The following is a 13,391-nucleotide window of genomic DNA, read 5'->3' as shown; positions in this document are numbered from 1 at the left end:
ATGTGAAAAGAGAGAGACTAGTAAGATTTGCCATAAATGTTGTAAGAATTGATGAATCAACAGTGGCCTGCATTGGAAGAAAATGGAAGGGTCAAGAAACTGGAGGTTTTTACTGGGGCCAAGAAAAAGATGGTTTGGGAGTGGGAGAAGTGGCAAGATGGAAGATTGAGGTCAGAGATAAGGATTATGGAGATTCTGATGATGCCTGTGGTGGAGAGGTTTTAGATAATGAAAAGGTCCGGGTGTGGTCATTAGGACTGTAGCTGAGGACAGTGGAAGTGAAGGTTGCATTGGCAAGGAAGCCAAGGACACTCTAGGGCAGGGGTGCCCAATCTTTTGGCTTCCCTGGGCCACACTGGAAGAAGACTTGTCTTGGACCGCAACTAAAATACACTAACACTTTTGATAGCGGATGAGCTAAAAAAAAAAAAAAAGAAATCGCAAAAATATCTCATGGTGGTTTAAGAAAGTGTTTGAGTTTATGTTGGGCCACATTCAGAACCGTCCTGGGTGCAAGCTGGACAAGCTTGCTTTAGGGCCATTGTGGGTGATAGCAAGGTGTGGGGTGTCAGAGGAATCAACCCCAGTTGATGGCAGTGGAAGTGTTCAGTCAGATGTTACTAGCCCCAAGGAAATCGGACTTTAGATGATAACATAGATAAATAATATGGAAATAAGAATGAGGGAGATAAGATAGAACAGAGTTTAAATCTAAGTTAAAGAACCATGGTCAACTTACAGAATTTTCCTAAACCTCAGCTCTCTCCTCAATAAAGAGGACATACCTCAAGTTACTGAGGATTAATTAAGTAATGCTTATGAATGTTTAGCACAGTGCCTGGCTCAAGAATTTGACCATAGTTTAAGATTACAGGAGTACTAGAGGTCTTTGTAAAATGGTTCTGGGAGAATGGGTGAGAAGGTCAGTGCATAGAGCAGGTTTGGAATGAAAATAGGAGGAAATGTAAACAGTTGGAGAAGTTTGTGTTTTGAATGGAATTCTGTTACCTGTGTCTGACCTACTTAACCCTTCCTCTCAGGACCCTTGGATTTGTCTTGATTGTGGTTTCCTTAGTCTCCTTTCCTCCCTCAATTCAGTGTGTATTTACTATAGCCGAATATTCTACAAACCTCTTCTTTTTATTTAGGGGATATAAAAAAACTTCTTTTTTTTTTTAATAATGATGTTCTGTTTTTCTTTTTTTACCCCAAGTTATTTATAAAAAGTTCTATTAAAATATTTCAATTTAGCCTTTTAAAATAACTATTTTGAAATAATTTTAGACTTATAGAAGAATTGCAAAAATAGTATAGAGAATTCTTGTATACCTTTCACCGAACTACCTCTAATGTTTACATCTTATATAACATTAGTACAATTATTAAAACTAAGAATTGAATACTGAGACAATATTGCTAACTAAACTACAGACTTGCTTCAGATTTTGCCAGCTTTCCCACCCATATCTTTTTTTTCTTCCAGGATCTAATCCAGGATCACATCTTGCATTTATTTGTCATGTCTCCTCCAGTCAATGACAGTTCCTTATCTTTTATGAGCTTGATACTTTTGAAGAGTTATGGTTAGTTATTTTGTAGGGTGCTCTCAATTTGGGTTTGCCTGACTTTTTTTTCCTTGTGATTAGATTGAGATCTATTTTGGGATAAATACCACAGAGGTGATCACCCTTCTCATTATATCATAGCTGGAGGTTTGAAATATCAATATGTCCTATTATTTGTGGTGTTATCCTGGACAACTTTGTTAAGGTGGCATCTGCCAGCTTCTTCCCTTGTAAAGTTAGTATTTCCCCTCTATAATTAAGGAGAAAAAGGATATCTGCACAGTCTTAAAGTATCTCCTCAATTTATTTTGCTTTTTAGGTTATAATCTAATACTATCATTTTATTTTTCAAATTGTTCTAGTTTTGGCCACTTAACAGCTCTTTCAGTTTGGCTCATGTCCTTTTGACTTTCCTTCCTTCCTTCCTTCCTTCCTTCCTTCCTTCCTTCCTTCCTTCCTTCCTTCCTTCCTTCCTTGCTTCCTTCTCTTACTTTCTGGTACCACATTAATTTGGTCTTTTTAATTCTAGTCTTTTTGGATGACATAGCTGTGTTCCCACATATTGAATGAAAAAAAAAGTTTTCCAAGTATTGTACTTCTGAAATCTGTTCCTAGTGCTAGTCAGATCAGCACAGTGATTCTGTTTAGATATAGATTTTAATTAGGAAGTAATTGGCCAAAGGGAAACTATTTTTTTGTTGTTGCAACTCAGTTTCCCCTGGCAAGCTGAGAGTGGTCCACAACATATAGTGGTTCAATTTAACGATTTTTCGACTTTACAGTGGTGAAAGCAACATGCATTCGGTAGAGACTGTACTTTGAATTTTGATCTTTTTCCTGGGCTAGCTATATGCAGTTTGACACTCTCTTGTGATGTGGGGCAGCAACTGAGAGCTGCAGCTCCCCTGTCAGCCATGCAATCATTAGGCTGAACAACTGACTCTACTGTGTCCCCAGCATTTTTTGGATGTTGTGCTTTGTGTGTTCGCATCCCACCATGTCTACAAAATGTGCATCTGTGTATTCAAAATGTTATTATAAAATAGCATTTGTGTTAGATTATTTTGTCCAACTGTAGGCCAATGTAAGTGTTCTGAGCATGTTTAAGGGAGGCTAGGCTGAGCTGTGACATGCAGTAGGTTAGGTGTATTAAATGCATTTCTGCATTTCAATTTTTAATGGCTTTTTTGGGACATAACCCCATTGTAAGTTGAGCATCTGTATATTAAGGAGTACTATGAATGAGATAATTCATAATGTATATTACTAACATATTAATAGAACTTTCTGATAGAACTTTAACATCAAAAACAATAATATGCTCTTCAGAGAGATTAAAATTTTGAATAGGTGACTTGGCAAATGATGTTTTTGAATGTGATATATTCAGCCCAATAGCCAGTTGATAAGATTTTTCCATTTAAAGGGTAGAGATTTATTTCATATATCCATGGAAATTTTAACCTCATTCAGATTACTCACTGAGCCTTAGGTATTTATGTTTTCTTTGTATTTCCTGTTCAGTATTTTACCTATAATAGATATTTAATGAGATACGTACATATATCAGCATACTGATATATTGAGGTAAACAGCCATTTTAGAGCTGTTTTACAATCTGTGTCTGCAGTGTCATTTTGTACCTATGTAGTGTGGTAGCACAGTAAAGCAGCATGTTTTACTGACCTGTGTTTGAATGGAAGGAGGAGTTAATACACAATAGTTTATATTGCCTTTTTTTTTTAAGGTCAGCTATATGTGTTTCTATATTTATTCTGTTCAATTTGTTTCTATATTTATTCTTTCAATTTGAAAGAAGTCTTATTTTAATATCAAGTAAATTATTTTCAGATGGTATAGTAGGTACTTTTAGTACCCCCTCCCAGCTCCTTTTTACCAGGCTGGTGCACCCATGCCCCAGGTGATGAGTGTTGGCTTCTAATGGCTTATAGATGCCCCTTTCTCCAGAGATTTGCCGTCATCAGAACTAGGATTCTGCAGCTGATGACTAACTTGAGGTTTTTGAGGCTGGTTTCTGCTACCAGGCTATCCTGACTGTGGTGCATTTCAGGGTGAAGTGAGAATCCACCAGAGGCCACCTTTAGTATGTCTTTTTTCCTCTTTTGTCTTACCTCCTTTACTTTCTTATCCTGAGAGCAGCCCCACCTGCACCTGAATCCCTGTTTCAGGCTCTGCTTTTAAGGGAAACTGACCTTAGATAATGGAGATACAACATGATAATTTTGAGGAAATATAAACTAAGAAACATAAAAAATGATAACTTGCTCACTTTTCCCCCACTGACCTTCACCAAGTCCAGTTTCTTAGATAGCCTTGGGAGATGCTTCACCCTTCTGGAATTGCAACATAAAATATGGATATGCATTTTTTAGGAAAAAAAGCTCCCAATAAATTTTCTAAGGACGTGACCCCCAGAAGTTAAGTGCCACTGCCTCATGGAGTTTTCTTCTTTCAGCCTTGTTTTCCATAAATAGAAATTCAAAATATATTCTAATAATACCATACCCCTCATGCTTTCATGCATATTTTCTCTCTACTGCCCCCTTATTTCTCTCTCTCTCTCTTTTTTTTTCTTTTTTAAAGGGCAGAGCTTTTCTTACTCTTTCAAATGCCATTTCCTCCTGGAAATATGGAGAATGACCTGTTAGATGAAGTTACATGCCTAGTGGGTATCCCACAAAAGTTTAAGGTGTTATGTAATTGATTCCAAACTTTTGTATTGTTGTCTTAGTCCATTTTTATGTTGCCATAAAGGAATACCTGAGGCTGAATAATTTAAAAAAGAGGTTTATTTGGCTGTCAGTTCTGCAAGCTGTACAAGAAGCATGGGACCAGCATCTGCTTTTGGTGAGGGCCTCAGGGAGCTTCCACTCATGATGAAAGACAAGAAAAAGCTGGTGTGTGCAGAGATCACATGGTGAGAGAGGAGGCAAGGGAGAAGGTGGTGGGGAGGTTCCAAACTCTTATAAACAGCCTGCTCTCATGGGAATTAATAGGGCAAGAACTCAATCGCCCCCACCCCAGGAAGGTCATTAATCTATTCATGAGGGAGCTGCACCCATGACCCAGACACCTCCCACTAGGCCCTACTTCCAACATTGGGGATCAAATTTAAATATGAGATTTGCATGGGACAACATCCAAATTAGAGCAAGTATTATTTGTTTCCTTTTGGTTTTTTATACTAGGACTGTCATCATACTTTTGTCAGGAAGGCGAGTGCCATATTTAGGCAAAAGAGGTGGGATAAACCAGAGGAAGCAGCTGGGAGAATTTTGGGTTTCTCCCTTAATTCCAGATGTATCACTACTAGTCAGAGTTCTCCAGAGAAACAGAACCAATAGGATGTCTGCCTGTCTATATGAGAGGGGATTTATTAGGAGAACTGGCTCACATGATTATAAAGGGCAAGAAGTCCTACAGTATGCTATCTGCAAGCTGGAGAACCAGGGAAGTCAGCAGCGTGGCTCAGTTAAGGCCCCAAGTTTTCAAAACCAGGGAAGTTGTTGGTGAAACTCAGTTGGAGGCTGAGGTGGCTTTAAGGCCTGAGAACTCCAGGGAGAGTGTCACTGGTGGAAGTCCCAGGGCCCAAAGCTTGAAGAACCTGGAGTTCTGATGTCCAAGGGCAGAAGAAGTTTGTCTCAGCTCCAGAAGAGAGAGGGAGACTTAGCCTTTCTTCTGCCTTTTTATTCTATCCAGGCTTTCAGCTGATTAGATGGTGCCTGCCCATACTGAGGGCGGATCGTCCTTACTGACTTACAGTCCAATGATTCAAGTGCCAACCTCTTCTGAAAGACGTACCTAGAGATAATGCTTTACCAGCTATGTGGATTTACTTTAAGCCAGAAGACTAACCTAAAATTAACCATCACACCTAAAATTAACCAACCCCCAAAAATAACAATCACAACCACTTTTGTGTATGAACTGGTGTTATCATGAAGATGTCTTTCCAAAAAGAAAGCAGAGGCCTTTTTAAAAAATTCTTTCTACTACTCACCTTGAAATTTTATTTCAATTTCAGCCATAACTAAAGGGCTTTCTGTTTTTTGGTATTCTGTGTATATTAAGTATTTTAATTTACTAAAGAGACTGGATAATGTTTGGCCATTAGCCTGAAAATAAAAATAAAGTGAATAATTTAAAACAGAATTTTCCAGTGCTCTCAGATTGCCCCACGTTTTATAACGATTATCCCCTAACTATCTCATTACTTTCTTCCAGTGAAATTCTTTGTGGATAATGTTACCTATGTTCATAAATTAAGAAAATCAATATGTCTTACTCTACTATATAATAAAATATGTATTTCAATTTAAACAATTGGCCATGACTACTCAAGAAGGTATAGTAAATTCATACTCTTGAATCTCTGCTTCATACCTCTGTGACTACAGCAGTGGCATTGTAGATTGGTAGATTGATATAGTTGTGCTATTTTGGGGATTCAGATACCACAGACAGTATTTCCCTGGGATACCTACATTTCAGAAATGAAGCACAACTGTTGGTAAAGCTTAGAAAAAGCAGAGTGTAACTATAATTTACAGAATAGTTTGATTCTTGGAAAATTCAGTAAAGTAAAACTATGCAATACAAAGTATTTAATATGTAATAATTTTACATTTTACATCTATTTCTGGAATAGGAGACTGGCAGAACATGTTTTCTAGTCACAACCCTGCTGATCAAAACAGAAACTGGTCCAGACAGACTAAAATATTAAAAAAAAACCACAAAAAACAGCAATAACTGGCAAATGGGACAAAAGCAATCCCTAGCTGCCCTCATTAATTAGCATAAGACACTCTCACTAGTGCCATGACAATTTACAAATGCCATGGCAATGGCCCAGAAGTTACCACCCCTTTCCTAGAAAATTCTAAATAACCCACCCCTTAATTTACATTGACCCACCCCCTAATTTGCATATAGCTAAGTGAGTTTAAGTGAGTATAATTACAATTGCCAAGAGCCCATACATTGCTGACTCTGAGCACACTGCGTATGAGTTAGCCCTGCTCTGCAAGGAGCAGCACCATTCGATTAAAGGTTGCTGTGTAACACGACCATCTTGCCTTTGAATTCTTTCTATGATGAAGCCATGAGCCCCACTGGGCTAAGCCCTAAATTTGGGGCTCACCTGTCCTGCAACAGTTCCATTGAATTCGAGTCTAGGCTTAGTTAAGGATGATTCTTTCTCTCTCTCTTTTTTAGGTGTGTGAATCTCTCTGTGGGGCACAAGGTAGTTTTTACTGTACAGGTCAAACTGTGATGCTACCCCCTGTAAATGCTGGTAGCATCACCTCAATTATTGTGACAACTAACATGCCTCCAGAAGTTTCCAAAATTTCCAAAATGCTTCCTATGTCATATTAAGGCCTATTGAGCCTTCTCTCACTAGCTTAGAGAAAAAAACGAAACAAAACAAACACTTATTCACGTAACAGGATGTTTGTGTTTCTAACTAGAACAGCAAAAGTGACATTGCCAATTACTACCTTTTATTCTTGTGTCAAATGGAACAGCTTCTAAGATCTTAAATATTTCCATCAAGGTAAAATGAGGGGAATTTTGACTTTTAAGTCCTCGAAGGGTTTGGTAGCCAAGAATTGAGTCAGCTAAAGGCATAAACTACAGCGTTTGATGAATGTAGCACCCTTATAAAATCTGTAAGAAATTTAACTTGCTAGGCTCCATAGGTGATCCAAAGTCCTGAATTTTATGGATCCATTCTGAGTAGATACGAAGTTTATATACATTCAGATATTTTACATTGCATGTCACAAATGACTCAGGGCTAAGTTCACGAGGAAATTCATTTGAGCTGCCCTTCTCCTTTAGCCATTTCTGTCTTACCTCAGGCGCCCTTTCCTTTGCCAGAATAGCCTCTTACTTCAGGAGCTTAATTAAGAGCAATTCATATATTTATGTGGATATATACCTGACTTGAATTTTTAGTCAAAATTAAGCTTGTAGCAAGATCTTAGTTACCTAAACCCTTATTTTGGTTGGTGCTGTTGAGAAATGTTCGATTTTAGGTGGTAGCTGTTTTTATAAGTACAACTTTTATGTAATTTAGAACATTCAATAAATTAGTTAACATTTTTGATAAGAGTAGGGAAAAGACAAAACTATAAAGTGCTTTGTCTTTTGCTGGAACCAGTACTGGATATTTGATATGTGCTTGTGGCTATCAGGATCTGAAAATTGGTTGGTTTATTTACTTTTTAATTTTTATGACACACAGAGCAGCTCTTTCAAAGCAGTGGAAGATAGCTTCAGGTGCAGCTGTTGTAAAAATAAATAAATATATTGAAATTGTGACTTCTAATGACCTTATGAATGGCAGAAATCTGCAACTGTCTAATTATCTATAGTTATGTGAATATAATTTTATTTGCCTGCTGTGAATTTTAAAAGTTCTTTTAGTAAGTGTTTTACCTGTTAAAATGATCTAGAATACTTTCTTCTCTCCCTCTCCACCTCTTTTCTCTCCTTCCTTCAGGCAGAACTACACGTAAATCATTCCAAAACAATTAATGCTGCTTTAGTCACAAATTATTGATTTTTCCATTCGTAGTGCATGTAGAATTGCTGCTCTACTTAGATTCTAAAATGAGGCATTTTAATTGTGTTTTCCAGGAAGATATGAATTTAAATGAAGATAAAAAGGCACCATTGCGGGAAAAGGACTTCAGTATCAAAAAAGAAATGGTGATGCAGTACATTAATACTGCTTCTAAGACAGTAAGTAAAACTGTCAAGTTGAAAAATACTGCCGACATGTTTTAATATGGAAAACAACACATTTATCTAATGAAGTACTTAAGTTTGTGGGCAACTGTAATCAGAGGGCTTCTGAATGTATAATTAAGGGCACAAGTATATTATACATTTGTTTAAATTAAAAATATTTCTCATCTTAAAACTTTTAAGCTGCTTCTGTTTTTTAGCTAGTTAAATTGCTAACAAACACTGGGGGGGGGTCTACTCTGTCACCTTTCCTTGTTAGTGAATTAATATAGTCATTGATTTTTAATGTCACTTATAAATCACAGTGATATCTGCATTATAGAAAAGTGAGACCGATTTTACTCTGTCTACATCAAGGTACATAATAGTGGCTTAGAAGTGTCTTTAATGTGAGTCTCCCTATGAATAAAATTATCTTGTAACAAATTGTAAATGTTGGTATTGAAAGGAGCATTAGGCCTCTACGTGGCTGCCAATTTTCTAGAGAAACATGAAATATATGGGTGGAAGTAATGACTAAATGTCTAAGAAACCATGACTGGCACACAGAATCAATTGCATTTATTTCATGGAAAACAAATGAGCTTGACTAGTCATATACAAATTGTGAATAAATGGATTGAACGAAAATATAAAATGGAAGCCAATGAAGAAGCAATCAGTAGAAAGACAGTGGAAAATGATTTTGGCTCAATTTACAACAGAATTGGATTAGGAAAAAGTAGCTTAACACACTAGTTTTCCTTGGGTATTTTAACCTAAGTTCAGGTTACAAGAACATAAGTTATTTATACTTTAACTCCACTTAACTGCTAGACCAGTCATTGACTCTGAGGCATTTCTTTTGGAAGAAAGACACAAGTGATGTTTAATTTTTAAACATGTCTCATGTTTTGGCAGCTTGCTCTTCAGATATAGAGATCACTGTGAGTACTGTGCTTTTTTTAGCGGCACTTTTTTTTTTTTTCTTTTGAGACGGAGTCTCACTCTGTCGCCCAGGCTGGGGTGCAGTGGCGCCATCTAGGCTCACTGCAAGCTCCGCCTCCCGGGTTCACGCCATTCTCCTGTCTCAGCCTCCGGAGTAGCTGGGACTACAGGCGCCCGCCACTACGCCTGGAAATTTTTTGTATTTTTATTAGAGACGGGGTTTCACCGTGTTAGCTAGGATAGTCTCGATCGCCTGACCTCGTGATCCGCCCGCCTTGGCCTCCCAAAGTGCTGGGATTACAGGCGTGAGCCACTGCGCCCCACCTTTTTTTTAGCTCTCTATATAGATGGGCTCTGTATCCTGCTACTATGATACTGATACTAATTGCCTTTGTCCTTTAATGATACTTATATATCACAAATTGGTATTGGGGGTTTAAGAATCAGAGCTCTGGTGTTTTGGATCTGCTTATGTGTCTCTGCTTGACCTTGGAAATCTTATTTTACCTCTTTGATTCTCAATTTCCTTACTATAAAATGGGAATACCTACATAGTGGACTCATTATCAGAGTTAAATGGGCAGGTATGGTGGTTTGAGAAGTCAAGGTGGGAGGACCTCTTGAGGCCAGGAGTTTGAGAGCAGCCTGGAGAACATAGTGAGACTTTGTCTCAACCAGAAAAAGAAATTAGCTGGATGTGGTGATGAGAGACTATAGTCCTGGCTGCTTGGGAGGCTGAGGTGGGAGGATTGCTTGAACCGAGGAGTTCGAGGCTGCAGTGAACTTCGATCACATCACTGTACTCCAGCCTGGGTGACAGAGTGAGACCCTGTCTCTAAAATAATAATAATAATAAAAACAAAATTAAATTGTTTATTTCATGATTAGAACACAACATATTTTATGACTGGTGACTGCCTCTTGTGGTAGCAGTGGTGGTAGCAATAGTTTGTTTTTCTTTGTAATTTGTTTTTTGTTCTTGTTATTGTAATCATTATACCATAATTTAAAATATAGAGAAAAGTACATCAGTAAAAATACAGATTTACTATTTGTAAGTTCACATTTCTAAGGCTTTTTTTTAGTTGTTGTTTTTTAAGTGTCTATAAGGCCAGGTGTGGTGGCTCACGCATGTAATTCCAGCACCTTGGGAGGCAGATCTCTTGAGCCCAGGAGTTCGAGACCAGCCTGGGCAACATAGTAAGGCCCTGTCTTGACAAAAGATATAAAAATTAGCTGGGTGTGGTGGCATGTGCCTGTAGTCCCAGCTACTCAGGAGGCTGAGGTGGGAGGATTGCTTGAGCCCATAAGGCAGAGGTTCCAGTGAGCCGAGATCGCGCCCCTGCAGGTCAGGCAGCATTTTAGGCACTAGAGATGGTCCGTGACGATAGTCTATCACTGTGTCCTATGAAGCAGCACTGGATGTACATAACAGAAACACATAAACATATATGTAATAGGAGGTGAAATGTGATGTGGAAAAAAAATAACAGACTGGTGAGTGTAGATAGTGTTTATGTTTTGTGTAGTCAGTGAAGACTACCCTGTTAGGGAATTGTAAATCTAACAAGTAGGAATTCATTTAATATAAGAGATACGACATCAGTTAGAACTGGTTTAGAAAGCCTTGGCATGATAGTTCATATTAATTCTTGAATTTGAGATAATAAACATAATTTTAAGAAACAAACTGTTTTGAACTTTGTTATGTGGATCTATTTCAGTTTGCATTCACTGATTTTCAACTTTAATCCTCTAATCATTTTGGACTAAGGTTGAAATTTGTTTACCAGAATTAGGTAATTAAATTATCAGGATTGAAATAGATTAGTTATCTAAAGTGTGATTACAGCATTGACTCATTTAATTAGTGTGTGGAGGATCATGGCTCTTCCTAGGAAGGTTCTGAATAATTTGGCAGATGGTTAACATTCTAGAAAGTTCAAGCTGACCAGTCATTTATTTTTGCTCTGGAAGTAGAAACACATTTTATTAACTCTAGGGTACAGACTTTGTCATGCCACTTTATTTACATTAATGACTATTGAAAAAGGTACTCTGAAAAGAACAGAATCAAAGTTTATGGATACATTGTTCTACAAAGGATATGAGAAGGATACAGGATAAAAAAGATATACTTTTGTTATGGTTTTAGGCTTAGAATTGCTTTGAGATTCTCTTTTTTGGGTAAGCATTAATATTATTTTTTTGAAAATAGTACTGATGTCTAACAGTGTATGGTTTGAAAATACTTAACCCTCAAAGTATTAACCCTCAAAGTAGGCCTAACGTAGATAAGGTTGGTTTTTAGAATTAAAAAAAATGCCACCAATCAAACTAGGTTATTTCTAAGACGTTATTAAGTTTGAATTTAGGTGGCACAAGAATAAAACTGAATTTGTGCAGTTAGGAAGGATGATTACAATTTTATTAAGCAAGTGTCGTATTTAGAAGCAGAAAATACCAGATTTACATTTTTCTAACGTTCAGGGCATGGGAATGTGATCCAGGTTTGTCCGGTACACTCTGGTGGGCAGTTCCACTTTGGGGTTTTTGAGAAAGGTTTCCCTCCCTCATGAAAGGATCCAGAGTTGGAGAGCCACTTTGTTCCGCCATTGGATGTGATTGTGAGAGGTTGTACAGTGCTTGATGTCACAGAGCTGCTTCTCTGGCTTAATGCATTCCTGCCCCTAGACTCTTCATTATGTGAAGTGATGCAGGTTCTCATGGAAGCTACTCCGGGTTTTTTCTTTGCTGCTGTTAAGAGTCCTGATATACCATCCACATGCATTTTTGCCTGTGCTGGATCTTTAATTCTAATTCAATCTGGAAATTACTGTTTCCATTCAAAGGAGCATCCTTAAGACGCTCCCCTCACTTAGTGTGGGCTCACTCATAGCATAGATGAGAGAGGTGCTACAAGGCACTGTGCCCATTCTATGGTAAATGACTCAACTCAGATGTTTAACAGCAAGTTTATTGGAGAAAATGTCTTTTAAGAAGAATATAGACTTGACTTGTTAGATCACGTAGCTGGAAGGTAAGACTGTGATGCAGTTAGTGGTAAAGACCTTGATAGCAGGATGTGATATGATAGGCCAAATGGAAGAGGATCCATAGTTTCCAATAAATATAAGAACAAGAAAATTCTGGACCAGAACAGAGAATGCTCTTGTAAACCACAACTGCCTGAGGATTTTCATTATTTTTAAAAATAAAAAAGAATTAGAAATTAATATACAAATCTATTATATACATATAGATGTATTTAATAGTAACGCTTAACCTTGAGTATAGTTCTCATTCTTTATTAGGGTTTGATTATTTTTAATCTTATCTTCCCTTAGAATGCTTAAAGTACTCCATCAGATACTGTTAAAAGATGATTTCCGTAGTCAAGCTTCTTATGTTTGAGTGGACAAACCAAGCATGGAAGATATATCCTAATAGAGTTGCTGCCTTCACTTAGTTTTCTTTTTCCTCTTTTCTCTTTGGGATGGTGCATCGTACCTATGTCTGTGATAGAAGTGTTTATTAATGCTTATTTTCTTGTAGGTGCTTGAGTTGTGTTAAAGGTGAGCTGTTTCTGGATGTATTATTTCTGGATAATTGAGAAAAATCTCATGATGGGGGTCATGGGAGACTATGGATTAATTTATATACAATTAAAGTATGTGTTAAAAAGGATTCTTATTGATCTAAATCTATTCTGAACAAGATCTATATATTTTTTCTCTATCAATCACAGAGGGTTAGTAAAAATAAAATATATGGCTGCGCTTGGTGGCTTACGCCTGTAATCCTAGCACTTTGGGAGGCCGAGGCGGGTGGATCATTTGAGGTCAGGAGTTCCGGACCAGCCTGGCTAACATGGTGAAACCCTGTCTCTCCTAAAAATACAAAAATTAGCTGGGCGTAGTGGCACAGGCCTGTAATCCCAGCTGTTCAGGAGGCTGAGGCAGGAGAATCGCTTGAACCCAGGAGGTGGAGGTTGCGGTGAGCTGAGATCGTGCCACTGCAGTACAGTCTGGGTGACAGAGTGAGACCCTGTCCCCCTCCCCGCCCCTCAAAAATAAATATACATTATACCTTTCCTATCTGTTGAGAGGAAGGAGTCTTCTA

General features: G+C 37.7%; 1 protein-coding gene across 5 annotated transcripts in view; it reads left to right on the top strand.

Annotated features, from left to right (window-relative positions):
• Nucleotides 1-13,391, top strand: part of DIAPH3 (diaphanous related formin 3) — a 490,541-nt gene that overhangs the window by 61,827 nt on the left and 415,323 nt on the right. For all 5 annotated transcript variants that reach the window (XM_055360754.2, XM_055360755.2, XM_055360758.2 and 2 more), the window contains one exon: nt 8,232-8,336. In XM_055360754.2, coding sequence (XP_055216729.2) covers nt 8,232-8,336 — 105 coding nt within the window. The remainder of the gene's footprint in view (nt 1-8,231; nt 8,337-13,391) is intronic.

Source organism: Gorilla gorilla, chromosome 14 (assembly GCF_029281585.2).
Source record: "Gorilla gorilla gorilla isolate KB3781 chromosome 14, NHGRI_mGorGor1-v2.1_pri, whole genome shotgun sequence".
NCBI classification, from domain to species: Eukaryota; Metazoa; Chordata; class Mammalia; order Primates; family Hominidae; genus Gorilla; species Gorilla gorilla.
The sequence above is the reverse complement of the archived record's forward strand: the minus strand, read 5'-3'. Positions and strand labels throughout refer to the sequence as shown.